General features: G+C 41.8%; 2 protein-coding genes across 6 annotated transcripts in view; one reads left to right on the top strand and one right to left on the bottom strand.

The window, feature by feature from the left end:
• Nucleotides 1–1,220: 1,220 nt before the first annotated feature.
• slc5a10 (solute carrier family 5 member 10) lies at nt 1,221–22,143 on the bottom strand. 5 transcript variants are annotated; one of them, XM_088003997.1, is made up of 7 exons: nt 22,043–22,143; nt 13,978–14,085; nt 13,726–13,876; nt 13,442–13,610; nt 4,112–4,339; nt 2,230–2,323; nt 1,221–2,151 (listed from the first exon to the last, which is right to left on the bottom strand). In XM_088003997.1, the coding sequence occupies exons 1-7, from the start codon at nt 22,062–22,064 to the stop codon at nt 1,964–1,966; spliced, it is 960 nt and encodes a 319-aa protein (XP_087860123.1). In that variant the 5' UTR covers nt 22,065–22,143; the 3' UTR covers nt 1,221–1,963. The 5 variants fall into 5 exon arrangements, with proteins under 5 accessions (XP_087860123.1, XP_087860140.1, XP_087860179.1 ...); XM_088004014.1 differs by having other exon boundaries at nt 4,124–4,339; XM_088004053.1 differs by lacking the exon at nt 22,043–22,143 and adding an exon at nt 21,629–21,770.
• The window catches only part of sack1gb (scaffolding CK1 anchoring protein Gb), a 17,526-nt gene continuing 12,463 nt past the window's right edge, over nt 22,117–27,179 (top strand). Inside the window, exons 1-2 of the mRNA XM_014977710.2 lie at nt 22,117–22,922; nt 26,800–26,967. Of these exons, the coding sequence (XP_014833196.2) occupies nt 22,431–22,922; nt 26,800–26,967 (660 nt within the window). The 5' untranslated portion in view covers nt 22,117–22,430. The remainder of the gene's footprint in view (nt 22,923–26,799; nt 26,968–27,179) is intronic.

Below are 27,179 nucleotides of genomic sequence, written 5' to 3'. Positions count from 1 at the left end.
ACTAGTAATACTAATGTTTTGAAGGAGCCCCTCCCCCCCAGACTCTCAACAAGAATCTGAGAATCTATGGAGGGAGAAAAAGATTAGGGTCATGGCATGAAAGCCTTCTAAACTCAAAGACTTGGAGATCATTCTCAAAGCTAAAGCATCAAGACACCAGTGGAAACATATGAAAAGCTGCTCAACATTTACAAGAGGTTGATAGCTGCACTGCACCAACAAAGATTTTCCCACTGATTATTGAGAAGGATATAAATATTATTTGACATGTAATAATAATTTTATTATCATTTGAGAGAGATCTATCTCATTTCCTGTCAGAAAGAAATTTCTTTGTTGAGTGAAAATATAATATTGGGTTTAACTTTACCTTGATCACAACTTATATTGCTAAGAGTTATTAGCCTGGTCATTGAGCACAACAATTAATAAGCCTTAGATTTCCCAAGCCGCAAATAAAATCTGATTTAAGTGAGTTTGATGCCATTTCCAGATCCAGGTTACAGCTTCAGAGGTAAATACAACGTAGAATCACCTGTTCCTCGTCATCTGCTTTTATTATGCTTATCTACTTATTCTGCTATGCATTTAACTTTTGAGAAGTGTATGTTTGATGTACAGAACTGTACACTGTTGAATGTTTGTGCTTATTAGCTCTACAGCTAAGTGCTTCATTTACCATTTACAAGGTAAATAACTTTCAACAATGTTCTTGAAGCACATGTAAAGGTAACCCAAAAAACAAGGGTATGTGTGTGCCGTGTATGTGTTTAGGTTAAACCACTGAGAGGCCATGGGAAAACACTGATTTAGTGTCTGATGAGCCATTTCTATGCTTATTTACCCAATGATGACATTTTTAGATTTCTGGTAGATGCCATCAAAGATTTAAAATTTCTTTCGTATTTCAAAGAGATGATGCCGTCCACTCCAACATATGTTTTCATGCCCTTTCATATTTCCATTTGTTCATGCCAGACCTGAATCCATGTTCTTAAATCTTAGAAACTGTGTCAGGCGTGGTTCTTTGATTCACTTTAGTAATCTGTCAATATATTTGGATATTTGTCTGTTCTTCATTAAGCAATTTGAAGATCTCACATTGATCTCTGGGGATTATGATTCATAAGAATGAGATTTAACCTCTTAATTTAATAAAAGTGTTCCAGTTTTACAGTGAGTCAATGTAACCTGTTAAAATAAAGAGTTTTAGACAGACATTTATTTTTTAATCTGTTTTATTATTTTGTCTTTGGTCACAAACCCTGGTGCTATCAGCATATACTGGGTCCAAATACAGCAGTAAATCTTACATTTTTCTTCTTGCTATATTTCCAGTCATGAATTGATTGTGTCCATGTTTGTCTTTTTGTGCAACTATCTTTCAGTTTATTTAACATATGCCAATGAAAAACAAAGAAATATTAATTCTTTTCGACAAATAATATTTCACAAAACACCTCTAAACACAGATTCTTTGAAGCTCAATTTGTGAACTTTTATACTGATCTTAAAAATTCTGAATGTTGCCATTCTTTTCTTTATATTAATTTAAATCAGACCAGTTTAAACTAGAGATACACTGTAAATGAGCTGATGAAGAAAAACCTCCATACATCCATGTGATGAAGACCTCTTAGGGTTTATGAAACAATCAGGCTAATTTTGATCAAAGGGTAAAGAAATTAAGTTGATTTAAAACTTTTGCACAGAGCTATATCTGTCAGGCATCTAACAGGTAAACAAGACAAAATAAAAAAAAGTCTTGTGAATAACTTCTTCCAGTTTGTAAACTGCAAATTTCAGTTTGCAGTTTGTTGAGTGAAAATATAATATTGGGTTTAACTTTAAACCACTGAGAGGCCATGGGAAAACACTGATTTAGTGTCTGATGAGCCATTTCTATGCTTATTTACCCAATGATGACATTGGGTAAATAATGTCATCAAACCTGGCAACCCATTCAGGCAAAGTATGCATATAAGAAAATATTAATGCAGACTAAGAGGAGAGCATTGGCACAACAGAATCTGGACCAGAACACACTCTCCCGAATCGTGGGAACTCTGGGAGTCTGCTCTGAGCGCCGCATCGCTGAGAGGCACAATCCTGCTCCCTGTCCGCACATCACCCGGCGAGCCTGTTCAGATCCTGCATCACACACATCACATGTGCATGGTTACATATATGACACTGAAAATGATAGCTGAAATATTCTCACACTCTTACCCTGCGAGTTACGGTGGCTGACAGAGGAAACTTTCTGGAGAGGAATTTCTCTTTCAGGCTCCTCAATTATTGTCCACCAGGTCAGGTTGCACACCTGGGAAAGGTGAAATACAGAGAAGAAAAAGGTTTAAATTAATGTGACCTGTCCAAAGGCGCTTTACTTTGCGCCTTTGGTCTTTAAGCAGCTTTAAACTGCTGAAAGACTTCAGTAGTTTACAGAAATAGGTATTTACAATTTGGGTTTGATCTCATATTGGCTGTATAAAAAACAAACAACTGAAAGTTTGGATTTATGAACCATGTCTGGGAAGCTCATGTAAACTAGAAATAATTTTCCTGGCTAATGTTAAAAAACTAAACCTGGCAGAAACTGGCAGATACCCAAATTGATAACCTCAATGTATTTATGAACTTTGTGTTTTCATGGTGGCAAGTTTCCATGAAAAGTCATAAAAGAGAATAAGTAAGAACCCTTGACCATCATCTGTATAATTCCACTTCTGGCCTGTTATTTTATTGTTTATTGAACATTTGAACAAATTCAACTATTTTCTTTGATTGAAACATGCAGACTGCAGTGGGTGTATCTAGGATTAAGGTGTCTGTCAGTATGTGAGGACTTGATTCTCTTGGCTGATTTTGTTTTTGTTTCCCTCCACCTGCATTCTTGTTTCATATTTTGGCTTTCTGATGTTGTAGGATTTCTGAAATTATTATGAAAATGTGTACACATCCACATGAACCTTTGTTGTGAGATCAAAATGTAAACATGCCAAAAACCTAATTATAAATTATAAATTGAGGAGTGAAGTGCAAAGCCAGAGAACATCTCAGAGACGGGCCTCATGGTTTGCAGTTTGACTTTCAGTTTCACACCTGAAACTGAAAGTTAATACTGATACACACCTCAGTATTAATTACTCTCCTCCATCAGTTTCCCTCCTTTCTCCCTGCCACAGTTGTACTACATTTCATCTGATTAGTTGATCTGGTTCCTCCTGCCTCAGTATTTAAGCTTCCTGGTCCTCATAATTCATTTGATTGCTCCGTGTTCCATGACCTGCTCCCTTTTCGTTTTCCATGGACTCTTTATTTTAAACCACATCTTTGCTCTGCATTTGGTTATTTTCCAACCTAAATCATGACAATTTGACTATATACATATTTTCATGCGTCAGTGGGTCGATGCATAAAACTTTTATGCATCTTGCACAGTTGTGCTGTTGTAAGCTGCTTCCTATTTTAACAGGGCATGTTTAGAATAAATTTTAAATTACTTGCATAGTTAAAGTAACCCATGAGTACATGCCATATAAAGACTTAAAATGTATGAGGAGAAAACTAAAAATTAAATCTTGTTCCCCCATAAACTGTGGACAGTTTGTGTTTTAATTTGTGTTTAATGGAAACCACTGTGGGTGCTGAGCTTTTGTTTTTCTGTTATATTGTTGCACTTTTTTCTTAGGCAATCATTCTTTATCATAAAACTGTTGCACTAACCCACTCAGTGAATAACTAAAGGAAAAGGGAGGATACTGTGGTTAAGGTGTGGACAGTAGTACGGTTTGTATGTGTAAAGAGATTATAGATGTAAATATCTTTACTGTTTTTGCAAATACTGTGGTGTCACAGTTTGAATACCTGAGACTCTGCAGTAGTTTACACACAAGCATAATGGTTGTATAAGACAGGAATGACTGTCACAAATCAGGGTAAATCTGCTAAAACCTGCTAAGACAGGGCGTTGGTTCAGTAAGCTGACGTTTGGGTTCATACACAGGCTGCTTGAGCAATAAAAGACATAACAAATTAGGTCATGTTGTTACAATGAAACTTAAAACAACACAACCATTCCCTGGAGGACCTGATGTTTTATGCTTACAAGAGTGCCAACCTGTTCGTGGCTGGGTGGCGGTGTGACAAATGACACCACAGCTACGACGATAGCAGTGAGTCCACATAGCAGAATGGCAAAGTGAAGATAATGAACGCCACGTAACACCAGGGGAGCTGAGTCCACAACGCCACATCTGGGAGGAGGAAAGGCGAATTCCAGCGCCATCCTGCACACGCCTACCACCAAACCCACCATGAGGCCCCAGAATGCACCCTGAAAAAACAGAAACCGCCCTGGTCAGGTACAGTTCTCTAGCAAAGTATCTATACCACTCAACCATTTTCTTATTTTGTCTCATTAAAACCACAAACTACAACAACAGACACATAGAATGTAGTGTGTGCATTTTCCATCTGTGAGATATTTACTCAAACTGTGAACATCTCAAAGAGTTCTGAAAATAGAAAGAGTGTGGCCCCGGTGCAGGATATTGTTTTCTACCTAACCTGATAGGTCAGGCAAAGAAGTGGACAAGAGGCCCACCATGTTAGCCCTGCCGGAGCAGCAGAGATCCTCAGAGAGAATCTGTTAATAGATCATATGCCAGGTAATCATATGCATTTGTATTCTGCAAATCTTACTCTTTATAACTTAAACTTTTGGGCTAACATGTAAAATGCCATATGTGGCAAAAAAAGAAAAAACAATTCCACACATCATTCTCAGCCAGCCAGCCAGCCAGCCAGCCAGCCAGCCAGCCAGCCAGCCAGCCAGCCAGCCAGCCAGCCAGCCAGCCAGCCAGCCAGCCAGCCAGCCAGCCAGCCAGCCAGCCAGCCAGCCAGCCAGCCAGCCAGCCAGCCAGCCAGCCAGCCAGCCAGCCAGCCAGCCAGCCAGCCAGCCAGCCAGCCAGCCAGCCAGCCAGCCAGCCAGCCAGCCAGCCAGCCAGCCAGCCAGCCAGCCAGCCAGCCAGCCAGCCAGCCAGCCAGCCAGCCAGCCAGCCAGCCAGCCAGCCAGCCAGCCAGCCAGCCAGCCAGCCAGCCAGCCAGCCAGCCAGCCAGCCAGCCAGCCAGCCAGCCAGCCAGCCAGCCAGCCAGCCAGCCAGCCAGCCAGCCAGCCAGCCAGCCAGCCAGCCAGCCAGCCAGCCAGCCAGCCAGCCAGCCAGCCAGCCAGCCAGCCAGCCAGCCAGCCAGCCAGCCAGCCAGCCAGCCAGCCAGCCAGCCAGCCAGCCAGCCAGCCAGCCAGCCAGCCAGCCAGCCAGCCAGCCAGCCAGCCAGCCAGCCAGCCAGCCAGCCAGCCAGCCAGCCAGCCAGCCAGCCAGCCAGCCAGCCAGCCAGCCAGCCAGCCAGCCAGCCAGCCAGCCAGCCAGCCAGCCAGCCAGCCAGCCAGCCAGCCAGCCAGCCAGCCAGCCAGCCAGCCAGCCAGCCAGCCAGCCAGCCAGCCAGCCAGCCAGCCAGCCAGCCAGCCAGCCAGCCAGCCAGCCAGCCAGCCAGCCAGCCAGCCAGCCAGCCAGCCAGCCAGCCAGCCAGCCAGCCAGCCAGCCAGCCAGCCAGCCAGCCAGCCAGCCAGCCAGCCAGCCAGCCAGCCAGCCAGCCAGCCAGCCAGCCAGCCAGCCAGCCAGCCAGCCAGCCAGCCAGCCAGCCAGCCAGCCAGCCAGCCAGCCAGCCAGCCAGCCAGCCAGCCAGCCAGCCAGCCAGCCAGCCAGCCAGCCAGCCAGCCAGCCAGCCAGCCAGCCAGCCAGCCAGCCAGCCAGCCAGCCAGCCAGCCAGCCAGCCAGCCAGCCAGCCAGCCAGCCAGCCAGCCAGCCAGCCAGCCAGCCAGCCAGCCAGCCAGCCAGCCAGCCAGCCAGCCAGCCAGCCAGCCAGCCAGCCAGCCAGCCAGCCAGCCAGCCAGCCAGCCAGCCAGCCAGCCAGCCAGCCAGCCAGCCAGCCAGCCAGCCAGCCAGCCAGCCAGCCAGCCAGCCAGCCAGCCAGCCAGCCAGCCAGCCAGCCAGCCAGCCAGCCAGCCAGCCAGCCAGCCAGCCAGCCAGCCAGCCAGCCAGCCAGCCAGCCAGCCAGCCAGCCAGCCAGCCAGCCAGCCAGCCAGCCAGCCAGCCAGCCAGCCAGCCAGCCAGCCAGCCAGCCAGCCAGCCAGCCAGCCAGCCAGCCAGCCAGCCAGCCAGCCAGCCAGCCAGCCAGCCAGCCAGCCAGCCAGCCAGCCAGCCAGCCAGCCAGCCAGCCAGCCAGCCAGCCAGCCAGCCAGCCAGCCAGCCAGCCAGCCAGCCAGCCAGCCAGCCAGCCAGCCAGCCAGCCAGCCAGCCAGCCAGCCAGCCAGCCAGCCAGCCAGCCAGCCAGCCAGCCAGCCAGCCAGCCAGCCAGCCAGCCAGCCAGCCAGCCAGCCAGCCAGCCAGCCAGCCAGCCAGCCAGCCAGCCAGCCAGCCAGCCAGCCAGCCAGCCAGCCAGCCAGCCAGCCAGCCAGCCAGCCAGCCAGCCAGCCAGCCAGCCAGCCAGCCAGCCAGCCAGCCAGCCAGCCAGCCAGCCAGCCAGCCAGCCAGCCAGCCAGCCAGCCAGCCAGCCAGCCAGCCAGCCAGCCAGCCAGCCAGCCAGCCAGCCAGCCAGCCAGCCAGCCAGCCAGCCAGCCAGCCAGCCAGCCAGCCAGCCAGCCAGCCAGCCAGCCAGCCAGCCAGCCAGCCAGCCAGCCAGCCAGCCAGCCAGCCAGCCAGCCAGCCAGCCAGCCAGCCAGCCAGCCAGCCAGCCAGCCAGCCAGCCAGCCAGCCAGCCAGCCAGCCAGCCAGCCAGCCAGCCAGCCAGCCAGCCAGCCAGCCAGCCAGCCAGCCAGCCAGCCAGCCAGCCAGCCAGCCAGCCAGCCAGCCAGCCAGCCAGCCAGCCAGCCAGCCAGCCAGCCAGCCAGCCAGCCAGACGCTTTAGATGGGTCAAATAGACTCAAGAAACTGTAACAGCAGGTGCACAGGAGGGGCCCAATTTCATTTTTGTCATGGGGCCCAAGATTCTTGGCAGCGCACCTGCTGGGCCAGTCCAACTAGACCTACATCAACTGAGAATCTGTGGTAAGGAATAAAAAATCATGTTCAGATCAACTAGACTCAAGCTACTTTGCAGAGGATATTGGTCGACATTTTCAGTCTGCAAAGCTGGTTGAGATATTCTCCAGTTACAGCTGCAATGCTTTTAGATGTAACTCTGTCTATGTTACAAAACGTGAAAAAACTTTTACGGAGTATGAATACTGTTGCATATGGTTCTGTGTTTCTGAATAAAATGCAGAACTTCCTCCTCTTGGAAGACTTGGTCTAATTCCAGAAACAACTCTTGGTTTCAATTGTTTCACTCAAACTTTCCCACCATTGTTAATCTTTCATGTCACTTCTCAGAGACTCCATGAATACAGATCTGCAACAACACAATCAGCTATCCTTTTCCTATTATCTTTGAGAAAGAATGCAAACAGTTCAGTTGACATAACTCTTTTTATGAACAAATGTCTCGTCACATCATGAATCAGACAGACAAATAATAAGGTCACTGTAATCCCGTTAATATGTAAAGTAACTGCTGATTGTCTGTTATTTGCTCAATGTCCAGACTGGGTGGGTGTGTTACTGAAAAACCAGGATTATGAAGTAAATATATCATGTTGGGGTCTTGTTTGTTGGCTATGAAGAAAGTATTGCCAGGTAACATCATCCAAGGCTATGTTTCGGCTTTCAAGATTAAATAACGACAAGATGATTATGTAACACTTTGATAAAGCATGCTTATCATAGTGACCAGGTGTGTTTGTGTCACAGTTTGTGTGTAATTACCATTATAAAGCTGTATTTGCAGCCCATATTTATATGTAAGCCCAATTCTGCTCTGACAACTCAGGTGTGACATAAACTGTGCAGCAAAGTGTGTCCTTTGACCCCCACGGATCAACACTGAGTGTTCACACTGCAGCCTGAAGTGACTCAATTCCGATTTTTTGGCAATTCCGATTTTTTTTGCCGGGGCCGTTCACACTGCCAGCAAATGCGACCTGTATGTGTTCTGCAGTGTGAACAGGAAAACGACCTGAAGTGTCCCGCATGCGCAGTAGAGGGCGCCATAGCGTCAGCGTTCTCAGTGTTCTGCCAACCGCCATAAAAAGAAGAAGTGCTCAGTGTTTGCGGAAGTAAAGATGAAGGCTAACGGTGGAGCTTAGCTTACATATTTGAAGTTATTGTCCGGCCGGAGCAGCATATTAACAACTTAATCCTGATATAATCCGTCATGGTTGTTGTTTTTCTTCCCACTTGCGTGTATCAGGACGCAGAATAGTGAGATTTGTTGAGAAACAGAGAAACAGTGACGTTCAGTTTGGATGAATGCGACCTGAACGTTAGGTCGCGTTTGAATCGGATACGTATCGGATATGGGTCACATTCGAAAAAGAATCCGACCTGTGCTGTTCTCACTGCCATGAAAAGATCGGATACAGGTCGCATTACATCAAAACAATTGGAATTGAGTCACTTCAGGCTGCAGTGTGAACGCACCCTATGTAGAATTTTATAGTAACCTGCTTAGTGTTTTTTTTTATAAACACAGCACACCCATACATGCAAACACACACAGACATTGCATAACTGCATAGCCACTCATAAGACTACTTTATATGGGTCTAAATGCTGATTTAGTCATTTTCAAAGGTCTAACACAATAAAAGGTTTTGATATAACTACATACCACCAGCCCCAGCTCCAGAAGAGTTTAACAGGGGATTGGAGGGGGGGGGGGCATCAGCTTATTCTTTGGGGGGCAAAATGAATACATAATAATCCTCAAGTAAAAGAAAAAGGTACAGTCAGTGCAGTAAAACTACTCATATAAGTACCTTGTTTTTTCCCAAAAAGTTACTCAATGTAACAAGTACTACACACTTTTGAACATAAACAACATCAGTAGCATACAGGCTACTAGTTAACAAGGTTAACGGGCTGTATTGATATAAGCTGGTCATCATTTAGCTAACATTACCTGCATCCAACAGCTTTGCTCAACTCAGTCGATTAGTTTAGGGTAAAAACTGTCCAAAATTATTTGCGTTTTTCTGGTTTGCTGCCATAATTCTAACATACACCTGTGCAGCTCTGCACAGCGCAAGCGTCGTAGCGCTCATGTTGCGTTTAAAGGCGGCTCGGAAAAACAAGTCACGACGTGTTAACAACTATTAAACAGTTTTAATGGCTGAAAAAAGTGACAGAAGGCGCTAATATTGGAAGTGCGGAACCCCATGGGCCTACTGTATCAAATCAATATAGGAATAAGAGAGTTGGCCACTCTCAGGTAAAAAACAACAAACAGCTTCCAGTCCAGGGGGGCATGGCTGACTCCGTGGACGGGCAATACACCACAATGCCTGACCATGCCGCCGGGCCTGCATACCATTCTTGTCTTTCAAGAGAGTATGAAGATAGACAGGCTGTGATCTTCTCTTGTCCATTTGTGATCAGCATAGAGTTCAAATCTCTCTAGTAAAAAAACAATTAGTATTCAGTATGCAAATGAGCCTACAAATAGCCTTGAAACTTGACAGCACATGAGGAAGATCAGGCTCAAGATGGCAACCAGAGCAGAGGTTTTGTAAAGAGTTCTGGTAAGTTGTACCAAGTCACCAGAGGCTACTAAACCAAATATTGTCGTCACTCTTAATCAACACTGCAGAGTAGCGCAGTAGGTAGCACTGTTGCCTTGCAGCAAGAAGGTCCTGGGCTCGACTCCTGGCTCAGGGTCTTTTTGCACGGAGTCTGCATGTTCTCCCTGTGGATGGTGGGTTTTCTCCGGGTACTCCAGCTTCCTCCAAAGTTCAAAAACATGACTGTTAGGTTAATTGGTCTCTTTAAATTCTCCCTAGGTGTGAGCGTGTGTGTGCATGGCATCTTTCATACATAAGAAATGTGTAAAGAAATCGTTACTGGAGGAATATCTAGCTGCTAGCTTCTAACCAACTTCTAAACTCTGCAATGTAATGGCAAAAAGAGGAGTGAAAAATGTCAGATGGAGACTTCAAAGTTGTTCAAACCCTAACTGTGAAAAGCTAAAAGCAGTGGAAATCAACAATGAGTATCTGGCACAAGCTGACCAGATGGAAAGAAATTGTGGCCAAATTGTGGAAGAAATGAGGAAACAAGGAAAATGGACCAGATACAGGGGCACTCAAGCTTCTAGAAGGGAGAAAAGTGACTCATTAAACACAGGTTAACATCTACACAACAATGGATGACAGTGACAGTGTTTTCAGTTGATATTTGAAAAAGGTTTAAAAATGCACGAAAATGGTACTTATAATTTAGGATAAAGGATTGTATGTATGACTTCCTTTTCTTCGCTAGTGTTTGTGAGGGTTATAATCATCAGCAATCTGATAAATATGACATGCTATTGTAATAAAGCTCTAAATTTATGTTCTCTTACTGTAAGGGGTCCATGAGAAAACAGAAAAAGAAAGGCAGTTGTAAGACGGACATTGTTTATCTGCAAGAGACACATTCATGTACGAATGATGAAATTCTTTGAAAGTCACAATGGGGGATTCAATCATTTTTTCACATGGTTGAAATCATTCTGCTGGCACAACAATGTTGTTAAACAGATTTGATTTTGATATTCTGGAGTCTGTAGTATCAAATGAAGGTTGGGGTTATCTGCATTGAGGGCTTCTTCTATATTCACGCTCACCCTTAACTTAGGGTTAGGGTTAGGGTTAACTAGCATGGAGTTAGCTAGTTGATATCTCCTGTTCTGAAACCAAAAACCCTGATTATCATAGAGCTGGGTAGATTTGTTCAGATTAACTGCTTACTAACTAAAACGGGGTCATGCTCTCACTCCTCCCACTGCTTTTTGTTTATACCCCTTTACTTCTCTGTTATTCTTATGTTATTCCTTGCTGTCTTTGCTCCTGCATTCCTGTTTTGTTCTGTCCTGGCTGCCTGTGGCTTTTGTAAGTTTTAATTCTTCATTTTTTCATTAAAATTACCAAATCTACTCACCTCTTTTGCCTATCTGTATTTGGGACAACCGTCACCATATCATGACAACTTTGACCAAAAGAGAAACACAGCAAGCACAAATATACTAAGCCTTAACCATTATCTATGGGAAAGTTGGTTTCATCCAAGACAGAGACAGAGCTAAACACAGAAGCACTGGGCCAGGAATACTTTCAACAAGGAACAAAGCACTACACAAGTATGCAAGTTAATGACAATAATAGCTTCACCAGTGTTTCCATGCAGGGAAAGGAACTGCTAAACACAGAAACACTGAGCCAAGAGTAGGGACGGGCAATTATCATACTGTAATAATTGCACTATGTTTTTTTTAATGTCATAACACTTCTGATTTATTGTGACAAAAGCCCAAAACCAAAAGTAGCAATAACAGCAAAAGTATTAATGCTACTTTTACTAGTTTTCTTCTATTGGTTTTGTAAGAGCAGGAGTACATTAAAGTACTGTGAGAGAAAAAAAAAGAGTATATGAAGTTAATGACAACATCTTATCTGTATAAATTTTAGAGTGGAACGCATGAAGACAAGTAATAGTAGTTGCAATGTTAGTTTGTTATAGTAGTTTGTGGTAGAAGTAACATATAAATCTAATTTAAATTCAAATTTAACTCAAAGCAGTATGAATGTAAGTAGCACATTTCATGGAAATGCATCTGAAAGTTAAGTCTTTAAACCATCGTGTCAACTTGCTAACCAGAGTCAGCAAATATCCACTAAAACATATTGGACTAAATTGGTCTACTGACCAGGTGTCAGACTGTTGTAACAAATTATGAGGCTAGTGTGAAACCCAAGGGATTTCAGAAAACAGAAATGCCCTTTGACCTCTGTGTCATAATGCAACCTCAGACAAGCTAATGGTAAACTCCAAATAATCTTTGCTTCCCTGTAATGATGCAAGCCTTTATTTGTGTTTAGCAGATCACTGAGGGAGAAATCTTGTTCTTGAGAAAATTCTCTTGGTTTGAGTTGTTGAGCTGCATGCCAGAGGACAGCAGGCACACCCAGAACGTGTTCTATTAGAAAGCCGACTGCAGCAGATTGGTCTTTACATGCAGGGAAACAATATTTCAACACACTAGTATTATCTTTGAGCACACAATCTTACTGCAGCATTGTTATCTCCTTTGTGTCTCTCCATATCGCCTTTATATTGCAGCTCTAAACTTTCACTCACACCTTGTTAAAACAGTGACTTGTATTCTTTCATCTGAGCGCAGACTTCATTCAAGCTGTTTTCTACACAGGAAATGATAGACAATACACTTCATAAAATGAGTGAGAACCACAAACTCAAGTGTGTTCACACATTTAAACAAAAAAAAAATCAACTCCATGCAAAGCAGTGAGAGGAACTTCTGTGCAAGTCTAATAAAACAGTCTGCAGTACAACACAGAAGGAAACAAAAACAGTTCAGAGATTAAACCTTGAAAGCTCACTACTATGCTGCAGTACGGTGCTACAAATGGGGTAAATTTTCTAATATACTTGTTGCTGTATGGCCTTTCAAAAAGGGGCTGAAATTTTAAATGTAGATGCAAATCAAGTTCCAAACAGAACAAAATCCATAGGAATTACATTTACAAGTGAAATATTTTACATTAAATATTACCAAAATGTACCTTACTTTATGTATTCCATAAACTCATGGGTGTAACTACAGTAGTCTTGTGCTCTGGGTGAAAAAATGTTGCCACAATAGTTTAATGTTCTAGTTATCATCTGTATTGGATTTTATTTACTTGGTTTCAAATGGGAAAATCTAAAATTTTGAAGAAAACTAAAAACACATCAGTTATATGCAACAGTCATTAATCTAAATATGACCACAGATTTATCTAGCTACCAGGCACTGTTTCACAGATTTAGAGAACTGCCTACAGATTATAGCAACAATCAAGGTAAACCTCTGTGGTTTTAAATCACATTTGCGCCCATAAATTCTTGTTAATTCTTATTCATTTCCAACGAAACTCACCCACTTTGAAGATTTCTTGAACTGCAAAATTCAAGAAATTGAAGGAGCGAGAGCAGGGCCCTGTTTCAGAGAGCAGGGTTATTAAGCCCTGACTATTTAGCAATAATTTATCACATATGTAACATTTTGCACTTGTTTTTATATCTATTTTTGCAAAGTTATTATAAAATTTGGATACCTATAGAAGAGGAGCAATATGTTGCGCTGCAACATATTGCCCTGCAGCTTATTATTGGTCATTATATTTTCCCGCAACACATTGCTTCTCTTATATAGTTATTCAAATTTTATAATAACTTTGCATTGTTAAAGTGAACATTTGCTTTGCAAAGCACAAACTGTTAGCATGTTTGTGCTAAAGTCGTACTTGCTCATTGGTCCTCTTCCAAAAGACTGCCAGTGTGAAGACGGCTGTGACTGGAGGGGCCAGGTAGCTTGTCACTGATTGGATGTAGACGTAGAGCTGGCCGCTATTGGCTGATTGAAGGATGGGGATCCACACCACGCTCACCACCACTAAGATCACAGTGACAATCCTGGACAAACATTAGCAGTAACAGAATTTAAAGATATTTTGTTATTGATCTGTTACGGATCACTGCATGGTAAAACAGCGTCCTGATGATGAAGTGAACAGGTAATGTAGGGTACCTGCCAACCAACAGCAGCTCCCTCTCAGAGGCTCGAGGGCGGTGTTTTTTCCAGATGTCCATGGTAAAAAGTGTGGAGCTGCTGTTGAAGATGGAGGTCAGAGACGACATCAAAGCTGCCATCATTACTGCTATCATGAGCCCCCTCAAGCCTGCAGTCCAAACAGACACACACATATGGAGAGATGTGTGCTGGTAAAAACTTAAAGTGATTGAAATATTCAGATATTAACGTAGGGGAATAAAAACTCACCACTTGGCATGAGCTCAATGACCAGTTTGGGAAAGGCAATGTTGGAACATCCAACCTCTGCTCCACACACCCGTACACACTCCTCTGGATCAACACATCCCACAGTGTCTGAAATACAAAGAATAGTTCAATATCTTCGCAAACGGAGTGGAAAACAAAACCCGTTTCTTTTTCCACCCGGAAGGAAGCTCTTAAGGTGTTGAGTCATGGCCAAAGGCACTGTTTGCACAGTGATGCAAAAATTGTATTTTGCAAACTTTTAATATTTGTGGACATTTTGTTGTCTTTGCATTTTTGTGCAGACTGATCAGATGCACATTACTTTATTGCAACAAGCTATTAGCAGGAATGACTGAAAGGCAGTGGCAGATAACTTAATTGTTGTAGAATATTATAACAGCCTGGAATAAATGTAGTTAACAGATTGCTTGCTTTAAACAAGCAATCTGTGCCTAAAACATCTATATTTTTTCATTTGCAAGAAGCTGAAAGGAAACTGCTGCTACAAATTCTTCGCCAGAATAAAAAAAGTATTTAGATGATTATGAATTTCAAGATTAAAGGTTCATTTGCAGGATTCAGGATGTCAAAGAGGGCTCAACAAGAGTCAGGAAGTTTCTTGCTGAGGAAGATTCCAGAGCTTACTAAAAATGGCAAAAAGAGATGCAGCTGTGAATGGATATACAGTTGGGTTAAGACTTTTAGTTGATGACTGACTGGAACAGCATCTAAGGAGCCACTTCTTTCCAAGAAAAACATTAAAGAGACATTCAGCAGGAAGGACAAGTGTGGAGAGCAGATATTTTGTATCTGATGCTGCTGTTACATCTGACTTTCCCCTTTGCAGGAAATAAAGGCATTTTCTATTCTAAGACTTGAGCAAATCTAAAGTCATCACATTAAAATGTATGACTTGTGGCCATGAGACTCCCCAGAACGTATATCTATTGAAAACCTGTGTACTATTTGTGGAAACGTGGAAATCTAGACTAACTAGATTTCATTAGTTGGTCTATTATTTGTAGCAAGTTATGCTACAAATAAGTAGCATTGTGTAGCATTATTTGTGTAGAAATAATGCTACACAAATTTGATGTACTATTTGTGGATAAAAGATTGTGAGACTACATTTTTCGTTCACTAACCATAGCAAAAAAAGTTTTAGCAAATAAGATTAGCTGAGACTACAAAACACATTTGTGTTTGTTGCACCCTTAAAAGAACTTAAAAACTCAGATTTTCGCTTTTGTGCAACTTTATTAAATTCCACAGTTTGAGCGTACAGCGCATGTAGTTTTCTCTTTTCCTACACATTCACAGGTCATGAACTTTGAACTCCCATCATGCATTGTGTAGTTCTTAAATGGGCATTATTAGAAATCTATTAAATAAAATTAAAAAAAAAGTAGTTTTACCACATATTTAGCCATAAACCAAATTAATTGTTTTAACCAAATAATAAATGAAATGAATGCTTACCCAATAAGATGAATATACTTATTACTTAAACATTATCAAGTTCCTAAAATATTTTCAGGGCTCTACATGTTAGTGCCAATTTTTTGACCAAGCCAAATCAAACACTTACTTTCCTTCTAAATGAGCCTTATGGTCTAATCAGTGGCGCAAAAAGTGGGTATGCAGCGCATAGCAGCAGGGCCGAGCTCAAATCGTGACACTGCACCTACTAATGGCACTTCCGGTGGCAGGTGTCATTAGGCGCCACAAGTGCCGCTGTTTTCGGGGCTAGCTGTCAGTGTTGTCACTGACTTCGGCTGACTTACTTCAGTGTAAAAAATTTGAAGGTGGTTTAACTTGAAAGTGAAAGTCCTCCTGCTGCCTTGAAAATGCTGTTGAAATGCATTTTGTAGTTCAGATTTTAGTCATTTTCTCATCTTTGAATAAGAAAACTTTAAAGACAATGAACAGAACCAGAAACAAATATGGAGAAGCAACCTTCATGTATGCCACACAAATCTGTAATGAACTTGACAAATAATGAAAAATAGCAGAGATTAAATTTATTAAATAATAACAAGTAATAACTCTTTAAAACTGGTTAACAGGCATTTTTGGAAAATTATGATAACATGTTTTCCAAAAACTTTGCATTATCTTAAAAAAAACTCTGAAAGTTATAGTGGCTGCCTGGTCTATTACTTTCTTGGGAACTTATGACATCCTGTGAACTGTCATGGAACCAGGCTGAACATAATGTCACTCTGGAATTGTCAATATCTCATGTTACCACTGTCACCAATATTAACTAATAAGTCAATATTAGTCAACTTACCCGGCTTAGTAATAGCATTATATTAAGGTAATTGTATGAAAATAATTATAATCCAGAACTGACAGGAGCTTGTCAGCACTGACATACCATGGCGACCGAGTGTCAGTTGTAGTGGTGGGTACCTAGTGGTAGCTAGATAGGTAGCTATTATCAGCTGTCGCAGAAGAGGTCCCATCTGACATGCATTCAGTGCAGGAGTTGTCTTTCTCTGCTAAGTCGGAACACCAGTTGTATATTTAAATATGTATGAGAATTATGTTTCAATTAAGATATATTTTATTTCTATTTGTTTGAACTAAAGTTATTCATATGCTACATTCTATCTGAAACAGATAGAATGAGGTCACAGCAGCCCGTGGCACCCATGGCCACTTGTGCCACCTTACCCAGTAGTAAGGCGGCAACAGGTAAGGTGGCACAGCAGCCCATGGCCATCGGTGCCACGGGCTGCTGTGACCTCATTCTATCTGAAACAGATAGAATGTAGCATATGAATAACTTTAGTTCAAACAAATAGAATTAAGTGGCCACCTTACCCAGTGGTAAGGTGGCACAAGTGGCATCTTACAGCAGCTGTCAACATGTTTTCACTGAGGCTCTTTATTGGAAACTGAAATTTGAGACTGTATCCAAAATAGACCAGGGCGTTTTGCTTTTTTAAGGGAACACAACACTTAAGAGGAAATGGAATACTTTGTGCCAGATCCACTGTTGTTTTCTTGAATTCTAAATTCATTCATATTAAATCTGACACAGAAGCTGTCACCAAAGAATATTCTATTCCTATTCTATTGTTTTCCCCACTAAGCATATTTAAATATGCTGAACTATGTATAATACAATTAAAAAATACTTTTAAAAATACAATTGTTTATAAATGCAGCTGTTTGTATTAGGTTTCCAGTAACAAAACAGCGTGTTATGAAAGATTAAAAGCGCAAATACGTCATTGTGCCTGTCCAATGTATAACGCTGAGTGGAGCGGTCAACCGCTCTAAAATGGCCGCCCTAAATCTCGTCAGCGAGCCAGAGCGGTCCGTGAGGCGTGGGAGGTGCCAGTATGAGGTAGCGGCAACCCTTGGAAGGTGCCGAAGTCAGTGACAACACTGGCAGCTAGACCCGAAAACAGTGGCTGCCGTGACACATGCCAACGGAAGTGCCACGGTAGGTGCGGTGTCACGATTTGCGCCTGCTGTTTCTCACGCATAGGGGCGCTGCACCAGAGGGGGCGTCAAAACCCCGTCTGGAGGGGGCAGCGCCCCGATGATGCCTTCGCATACACTTCACCGCGCCCTTAAGCTCCTTCACCTCGCGTAAATGTAAATTGGGGGGTGGGGGTGGGGGGGAGAGATAAACATACGGTCGCTCATACGGATAGAGCGACCGTATGTTTTCTACGCTCGAAGGGGGTGGAGTGGGGAGGGGGGCGATTTATGTTTTCGCATCCACCTGAATAATATGTAGTTGCGCCCCTGGGTCTAATGTCGGCATCTTTATAACATGATATATATATATATATATATATATATATATATATATATATATATATATATATATATATATATATATATATATATATATATATATATATATCTCAAGATCCGTGCAATAAACAGCTATGCCTTACCAGTAATCAGATACCCTGCCGGAATAATTAACTGGCCAATGGAAGAGATGAAGGCCACGGATGTTAAGACTCGGAAGCTACTAACCATGCATGGAGGGTTCCACCCCAAATCCAGCACCCTGAGACTGTACACAAGCCGTAAGGAAGGAGGCAGAGGACTAGTGAGTGTGAGAGCCACTGTCCAGGATGAAACATCCAAGACCCATAAATACATCAAGGACAAAGCCTCAACGGACGATGTGCTCAGCGAATGTCTCAGGCAATGGGGAACAGAGGACGAGGTGCTAGGGTGTCAAACTCATTTTGGTTTAGGGGCCGCATACATCTTAATCTGATCTGCAGGGGGCCACACAAGTAAACTCATTGCAAGATTAAATAGAACCAATAAAAGTGGACTTGTTGATGATTTTTATATTAAACGAATTTCACTTTTACAAAATATATTATGAATAATCTCAGTTTTTAAGAAAGGTATCTGCAATTTCAACAATACTTTTACTCAGTTAAGCATTTATTTAAGTGCATTATGCATAAGAACTGATCTCAGTGATTGTACAATGTTGCAAAACATTTATTCACAGTTTTTGGAACTTAAAAACACTGAACTGCATCACAAAATACAACAGACAAAAATTAAGAAAAGATTTAAAATCAATTTTCAACATCTGGGAAGCAATTTGAACACATTATCTGGCTTCACACATTTGAAATCTTAAGTGTCAGCTGTTTTAAACAGACATTTGATTAAGTACTTTTGTTGATGCATAAAATGCATACATATAGAAAAATTTGCATACATAACATGTATGTATGTTAGCATGCACGAGAAATATGAGGTTGCTAGGGCCAAAATAAAAAGCTGGTAAAGCATAGAATCGAACTTGTTTACAGAACCTGAAGCTCAGTGCTGCCATCTGCTGTTAGTTCCGCTGCAGTGTTGCATCATGTTGTGTGCTCTGAATAAAACACAGCGCCCCTCGTGGACAGTATAGGAACTGCAGATTTTCAATTAAACGAAGTAAATGTTTTTTCATGAATAATGATAATGCATTTAGCCCCCGGGCCGGACTAAATCGTTCGGCGGGCCGGTTCCGGCCCGCGGGCCGTACGTTTGACACCCCTGTGCTAGAGGTACCATCGTGGGAGGACAAGCCCCTACATGGGATGTACCACCGACAAATAACTGAAGTGGCTGATATCAGGAATGGCTGGAGAAAGCTGGACTCAAGGACAGCACAGGAACAGGCCCTAAACACCAGAGCAATAGAGGCTCAGATCTACCACACCAGACAAGACCCAAGGTGTAGGTTGTGCAAGGAGGCCCCTGAGACAGTCCAGCACATAACAGCAGGGTGCAAGATGCTGGCAGGGAAAACGTACATGGAACGACATAACCAAGTGGCGGGCATCGTGTACAGGAACATCTGTGCTGAATATGGACTGGAAACCCCAAGATCAAAGTGGGGAACACCCCCAAAGGTGGTGGAGAATGACCGAGCTAAGATCCTGTGGGACTTCCAGATCCAGACAGACAAGATGGTAATGGCGAACCAACCGGACATTGTGGTGGTGGATAAAGAACAGAGGAAAGCCGCTGTGGTGGATGTAGCAATACCAAGTGACTACAACATCAGGAAAAAGGAGCAGGAGAAACTGGAGAAATACCAGGGCCTCAGAGAGGAACTGGAGAAGGCCTGGAAGGTGAAGACCACAGTGGTGCCTGTGGTCATCGGGGCCCTCGGGGCAGTCACCCCCAAACTGGAGCAGTGGCTCAAACAGATCCCAGGAACAACATCAGACATCTCAGTCCAGAAATGTGCAGTTCTAGGCACAGCCAAGATACTGGAGGAGAACCTCAAGCTCCCAGGCCTCTGGTAGAGGACCCGAGCTCAGAGGATGAAAGAGAGAGAGAGAGAGAGAGAGAGAGAGAGACCACGGGTGAGAAGGGAATTTTATATATATATATATATATATTCTTTTTTTTTCCATGAGATAAGTCATATGTAGAGCTTAATGTGTTTTATTAATGAATACAAAAAAAACACTTAATAACCCTAAGAACTTTTACATTTAATACCTAAAATTCCAGAAATCTAGCTCCAAACACCAAATTTATATAAAAACATTTTTTACTATGTTTTATCACAAAAGACAAAAACAGTATACCCTTTAAATTTATGCCATCTAGTCTACTCAGCAATTTTCTTTTAGAGAGGAATCTGCACTTACTGCTTTTCACGAGTTGACAGTTGGCTCATTTAGGCTAAACTATTCTAACACTGCAGCATATCATTAATACTTCTCATTAACGTTCCTCAAAGTCAGTTCATCTTTTTGCGAGTTCGCTGTTACGCTGTCTTAACACTTCACACTTCCTGTGTGAAGCTGACACCCCATCAATGTAAAAAATAAATAAATAAATGAATAAATAAATAAAAAATCCAGCAAATAGTCTGAGTGATTAGTGCTCTTGTGCAGGTGTGTGCCGTTAAAAATTTCGTTTGTGCAGCTTTCGTTTTCGAGATATTAAAAGTTATAATTTTGGCCGATGATGTCACCAGCCCCCATCTTGTTCCAAAACAAACCCAAAGTGGGCTATTTCGTTAGTTCTATTTGTGCAGGTTTGTGCCGTTAAAACTACCGCAGCGAAGTTGTTTTCAAGTTGGATATTGGATATTCGCGCTCCGCGGAGTGAGCGGCGCCTAGCTCAAGGTTGATCCGATTTATGAACGCTAATTATGGCCAGCCGTTCTCAGCCGCTCCCTCCTCGAGCGCTCGGATGTTCACTTAGGAACTGTCAACAAATTGCCGAACCAAACACTCCTAAGAAAAAAATGCAAATAGATATCTTGCCTTGTGACCAACTGACACAAAATTCACAAGACGCACTGTTCTCTAGTGAATTTTTAAGTCATACTCAATATTTTGAATAACTGTAATATTAAAAAGTTTTTTTTTCTTCAATAGTTTCCAAACCATGTGCCCTATTCACTCAAAATCAGTGTGAAACTGTTCTTCTAGACTGGAGAGATGAGGTACACTAATTTTTATAGCATTTGAACATTTTTGATATTGTTTTAGCATTTTTTTGTCAAAATGTAGTATTTTTTCTTCTATAGCTTCTGGGTCATGTGACCCATTTACGCTGAATCAGTGTGGAATTGTTCTACTGTGAAGATGAGGCACACCTGGTTTTATTCCATTTAAACATTTTATTCCTTGTCAGTGGGACATGTAAACTTTTAAAAAAACAATCGTATTTCTTAAATGTAAAATTACATACAAAATGTAAAAATATCTAAAATGGGGACGCTACTGAAGAAAAAAAGTAGTAGTATGGAATAAAACTAGGTGTGCCTCATCTATGGCGTTTTGGGCTGGTGACGTCATCGACCAAAATTTTGAATATCTCGAAAACGAAAGCTGCACAAAATTTCCTCCAGCAATACTGGAGCAAATTTTAACGGCACAAACCTGCACTAACGAAGTAGATCACTTTGGTTTGTTTTGGGGCCATATGGGGGCACGGTGAACTCTGGATGACCTAAAAAATAATTTTTAGTATCTCAGAAACCAAAGCTGCACAAACGAAACTTTCATCGGTACAAACCTGCACAAACGGTGCACTAACCACTAAGATTATTTGCTGGATTTTTGACGTGGGTAGGGTGTCAGCTTCACACAGCTGTCTTGGCGTCGCTGATGTGAGGTAGAAAAAAACCCACACATACTTCTTTCTCCGTCCGGTTTGGAGGAGGGTGGGGTTTAGCGCTTCTCTTTCCTCACCAACTCCCGAGCCGTACACTCCGCCCTTCTGCCCACGGGGCCGAGCTTCCTTTCCCGGATTCAATGATTAAGATACACTCCCTGTATCAATTAGATAAAGTTTTAAGGGCTTTTATAAAAAGTTTAGAACACAAGAACTGCTGTGAACCCGGATACAGTCATGACATCTGAGACGTTCGTGCCACGTTCATGGAGCGCACGGCTCCAGCTGCCTGGACATAAACCTCCGAGCTCCGACAACAAAGAGGAAATGTGACTCGTCAGCGCAACAGTTAGTCTGAGTCACGCAGTTTTAGCTACGGGGGATTAATAACTTCTGTCTGTGTCTGACGTGTGTTTTCATCGTCGCGTTGACTCACGGACAGACGCATTCAAGCTCATCTACCGGGACATCTGTCTCCGAGTCTGTTGAACACTGCAGCTGCCGTTGTGAGGAGCGGGGCCGCGGCCGGGGTTCTCCGGCCCCTTTCAGGTGAAAGGCGTGGCTCTGGGAGGGAGCGCTTTGTTCAGCCTACACCTGACTGAGAGATTCAGTTACCCGAGCGGTCCGGGTTGAGCTGATAGCTGCTGTTAGCTTATTAAAATTCTAATAAATGGATCAGTTTAAAAAGCAAATCTAGGGTCACTCGGACTCTGTGAACCGTAATGACTTATAGCACGTATTTGAGTCTTGACCCCTCGGACCGACGAGAGGAAACTGGGTCAGACTAGTTTTAGTGCTTATCTGTTCATTTTAACTGGGAGGTCATGGCGTTGTCTCAGATCCAGTGCCTGGATGACCACCATGTCAACTGGCGCATTAGCGAAAGCAAGCCGGAGTTTTTCTACAGCGAGGATCAACGACTGGCCCTCGAAGCTCTCATTACCAAGGGCCGCGATGCGTTCACGGACTACATCCAGAAACACGAAGTCCGGGAGTTCCTCTCGGAAGGAGAGCTGGAGCGTGTCACGCGCACCGCGGAGGCGTACCGACCCGGGTACGAACACCACCAGAGGCCAGAGACGCCAGGGCCGGGGAATTTGACTCCAGGGTCCGGGGAAGAAGCAGAAGACGGGGAGGTGTCTCTCGCATATTGGCCAGACCGGTCCGAAGCCTCGGTGGCGGAGTTGGACCTTGGCTGGCCTGAAGCCATCTCATACCGAGGGGTCACACGCGTGACCGTGTACACGCAGCCTCCCACTGAGGGTCACACGCACATCAAGGAGGTGGTTCGCAAGAGCATTGCATCAGCCCAGAAGGTAGGTGATAAGGAGGAAAATGGCAATAATAATGATTTTATTGGTAGAAGGTAATAATAATGGAAGTTTTCCTCCAAAAACAGAATATACACATGAGCTAAATCAGGATAGCTAGAGACCCAAAATGCAGCTCTGTGATTCTTGAGAATAGGGACAAAATGGGTTTAAATTTTCCCAATTTTTTAAAAATTATTTCTCAACCCTGTGTATGCAAATATGACAACTAATGATTTGGAAATGTAAAGATGCTAAGGTGCAGGCTCCCAGTTGCAACATAAAAAAAAAAAATTTAGTCGATCTGACTCAGAACTTTGTCATCACCATCTGACAAAAATAAATATAAAATAATTCGTAATCACCGTATTAGTGATATTTTTACTCAGTTTTACAGACAAATGCTTCCCAAGAAACAAAAGCAATATTATTTAAAACAAAAAACAACAAAAAGTCCATCTGACGGAGTTGATACAGAACTGAAGGTGGTGACAAACTAGTGAGTAAAATGAAAAACTTGATACATGTGAAGTAATGCAATTTATGTAAGATACATTAAAATGAATTAATTGCACATTTAAGTGAGATTTGACAACAATTTCACTGAAAGAGACAAAAAAACTGACGGAGTTGACGAAATGTCAAACTACCTCAATTTATATGATGTTATTCTGAAGGAGGCCACATTGTAGCTCATCAGATCCATCAAATCTTTACATTAAACCAAAATTAAGCTTTTATTTCACAAAATTTCATCAAAGTTTTGTAAATTGTCAGTTATGGCGTTGACACATCTTGGTTGTGACGAACAACTTCGGAATAAAACAGAAGAAAAAAACTAAAGAATAACTTAAGCTAACCAGAGCTAACTAGCCTCTTAGCAAAGGAAGAGAAAGGAAGTGGTCATGGGGTCCTCAGAAGTTCTGGTGCCCCCCAATAATGCCTGATTATTATTTTTTACATTCTTTTTATGTCTGACGGTGTTGACAAAAACTAGTGACAAATTTCAATTGAGTTGGAAAATATATAAAAAATATTTATAATTCAATTTATTGATACTTTTATAATTATTTATATGAATACTTGCACTTAATTGTCATAATATCTTATCTTAGTATTTCTTTAATTGTTTAAACTATTATAATGTATTGAGTTCTGCTCCGGGACAAGGGATTTTAAAGACACCATCCACCTACTACTATGTTTAAAATAAAAAAAATATTCAGCAATGACCCAGGTTAGTTTAGTCACATATTTGAAAAAATTATATTTTGTGTATATTTTATTCAAATTTTGTGCTTTATCCATAGGACCTGTTTTGTCCCTATTCTCAAGAGTCACTGAGCTAATATTTCTTGTGAAACAATAAAACACTGTGCATCATGATTTTTAAACCCATTAAACGATATGTTCATTTTGTCTTTAAGCTAATCAAATGACATTTTCTTTTATGCACATTGTCTTGAGCTTATTAAAATTAGATCAAGACTAGAGATGCATACTATGATGAATAATTGAGGATCGTCTTGTAAAGGGTTGTAAACTCTATGGCTCATTGGTCAAAATAAGCTAAGCATAAACTCAGTTCAGTGTAGCTTATAGCTTAATAAACTAAATGATTAGTGTTTTTAAAAAAGTAATGTTTATCATTTATTTAGCAAGTGCTATGTTAAGATAGAAGACTGATGATTTAACTTTATAAGGAGGAAATGCCAAAAAGGTAATCACTAAAGAATCTAACGTTTCACAGAGGGCTGTATCCATGTACATCAATGAAAAGTTTAGTGGAGAAAAAAAAACAACAGACAAAAACAGACACAAAAGCAACAGCAATAATCTCAGCCTTAAGAGAATTGTGAGTCAAACCCATCTTAGAGTCTTTAAGAAACGGACAAGTCATGGACTACAGCTGGAGTCAGGACTTCAAGAGTCACCACAAACACAGACAACTCACACAGACAGCTATAGCTGTCACAAAGCTCATGTTGGACCACTCATGGATGAAGGAGAGAAAGCAGCGTTTGATGATTAGTGGGCAAAGTATTATTATTATTATTATTTTTTTTACGTCAAAGTATATTTTGGAAATCAAAACCCCAGGCTGGAGGAGATTGGAAAGGCGCAGAATCCAATCTAGTTGATGTCCAGTGTGACGTTTCCCACAGTTAGTGAGAATGTCTGGAGCTGCATTATCTGCTGGTGTTGGTCTACTATGTCAGCTCAGCCATATACTAGGGAACTATAGAGCATTTCTATGTTTATACATGTTATACATGTCTTGTATAATAGTGTGTCCATGACTTAAGCTGCTTCTTGTGTACTAGTCACTAACCCTTTATAAATTCCCCTTTCACATAATAAGTGTTGGTGTGTTTTGGACTCTTGCAGTGGAAAAATAAGCTTAGAGGTCTTAATTATTAATAAAAATGCTTTTATAACAATGATAATGTGGTTAGATGCTAGTCACTATAATAAGTACTGCCTGACTGTAAATTCTTTTAGTGACAGAACAGCATATTTGATTTGCTCTTTGTAGAACCAGCGGCCATGTTTCCGCTCACTTGTGAAACCCTGTTTTGACTTTTGGTAACATTTTATTTGAAGGGGGGTGAATAAGACTGTCATGACACTGTCATAAACATGACATAACACATGTCATAAACATGAATAAACCTTCATGAATATTTATGACTGTTGTCATAAAGCGTCATTCGATAAATTATGACACTTTTATTACAAAGTTGACATTTTTCAAAATGTTTTTGTTATGACAACTTGACATTAACCAATAAATCATTACTGTTTAAACTTTACCTTTAATAACATAAAGTTACCTAATTTTTAAAGTGTAATCAGTAATACTTTTAGAACAAATTTATATCAGTAATGATTTCTTGGTTAATGTCAAGCTGTCATAACAAAGACATTTTGAATAATGTCAACTTTGTATTAAAAGTGTCATAATTTACCGAATGACGCTTTATGACAACAGTCATAAATATTCATGAAGGCTTATTCATGTTCATGACAGGTGTTATGTCATGTTTATGACAGTGTCATATCAGTCTTATTCAACCCCCTTCAAATAAAGTGTTACCTGACTTTTCAGTTTAAATCTCACCATCTGCCACAATTTTCTGTCTCATAAATTTTGCTTCGCCCCATCCATGTGCCACCCCTAGACACGCCTACAGTGTTTTATTGAGACAAGTGTGAGCTTGAAGTGTCAGTGGAAAGAAATGCACTTGCGTCACTGAACGAGTTCACATGCCTGCACAATGTACATCACTTTTACCTTTGTTACTCATAAATCTTTAGTCTACAAAAGAAGCGAGAACCATTAAAATAATTAGACTCGGTTCAAAAATCATAAGTTCCTACTGATTGATTAATTTTCCAATTAATCTAAGAGAGGCAGTGCAGTATCGTTGGCAGATCTTTGGCAGAATAATTAGAGTCATCTTGATTATCTTCTAGCTGTGCAGTTTTAAGCTTCTAGTTTGGTTAAGTCAATGGGACTGTTGTTTTTTGTGCAGCAGAGGAACACAGTGTCCAGTCAAGCAGCATTTTATCACCTCTGTAAAACATTTTTTTCCTCTAACAGTCATCCGACAACACCTGTACTTACTGGACTGGAATACATTTTTTCTTCATTTATTGTTAGATTCTCCAAAGTGCCCAGCTTCTGCTGTAGATTAATGGGTTTAATATTGTTGATAACAGTTTACTGTTATCAAACTGAACCCACCCTTGGAACAGGAAACGCTAACAACTTCTGGTTTCCTGTGTGTGTGTGTGTGTGTGTGTGTGTGTGTGTGTGTGTGTGTGTGTGTGTGTGTGTGTGTGTGTGTGTGTGTGTGTGTGTGTGTGCGTGTGCGCGCAGGTGATAGCTGTGGTGATGGACGTGTTTACAGATGTGGATATCTTTCGAGACCTTCTGGATGCGTCCTACAAGCGTAAAATCCCTGTGTACATCATTCTGGATATTGCTGCAGTGCCCTGCTTTCTTTCCATGTGTGGCAGAGCTGATATGCACCGGGGGCACCTAAAGGTCTGCATGCACATACACACACACTATTTTGATGAGGAGCTTGGCTTGGATTTGGATTAGATGACAAGTCTGGAGTCACATAAATGGAAATAATTCTAATTAAAAAAGTTTTGATCACCCAGAGAACATATTCATCAGAAAATAACTGTTTTTAACAATAAGATCACACTTTTAGATGTACATCACTAATATGAGAGATCAAAGTTCTTTAT

The sequence above is a fragment of the Poecilia mexicana genome, unplaced genomic scaffold, assembly GCF_051168715.1.
Source record: "Poecilia mexicana isolate PSO_F unplaced genomic scaffold, ASM5116871v1 scaffold_1, whole genome shotgun sequence".
Lineage (NCBI taxonomy): Eukaryota > Metazoa > Chordata > Actinopteri > Cyprinodontiformes > Poeciliidae > Poecilia > Poecilia mexicana.
Note: the sequence above shows the minus strand (reverse complement) of the source record. Positions and strands in the feature narration are given on the sequence as shown.

Excerpts from the sequence above, each read along its gene's own strand:
- slc5a10 (XM_088003997.1), bottom strand. The coding sequence starts at position 22,064 with ATGAGCTTGAATGCGTCTGTCC. Across the intron at positions 13,877-13,977 it reads CATTGAGCTCATGCCAAGTG|GCTTGAGGGGGCTCATGATA; the intron begins GTGAGTTTTTAT and ends TTTGGACTGCAG. Across the intron at positions 2,152-2,229 it reads CAGCCACCGTAACTCGCAGG|GATCTGAACAGGCTCGCCGG; the intron begins GTAAGAGTGTGA and ends TGTGTGATGCAG.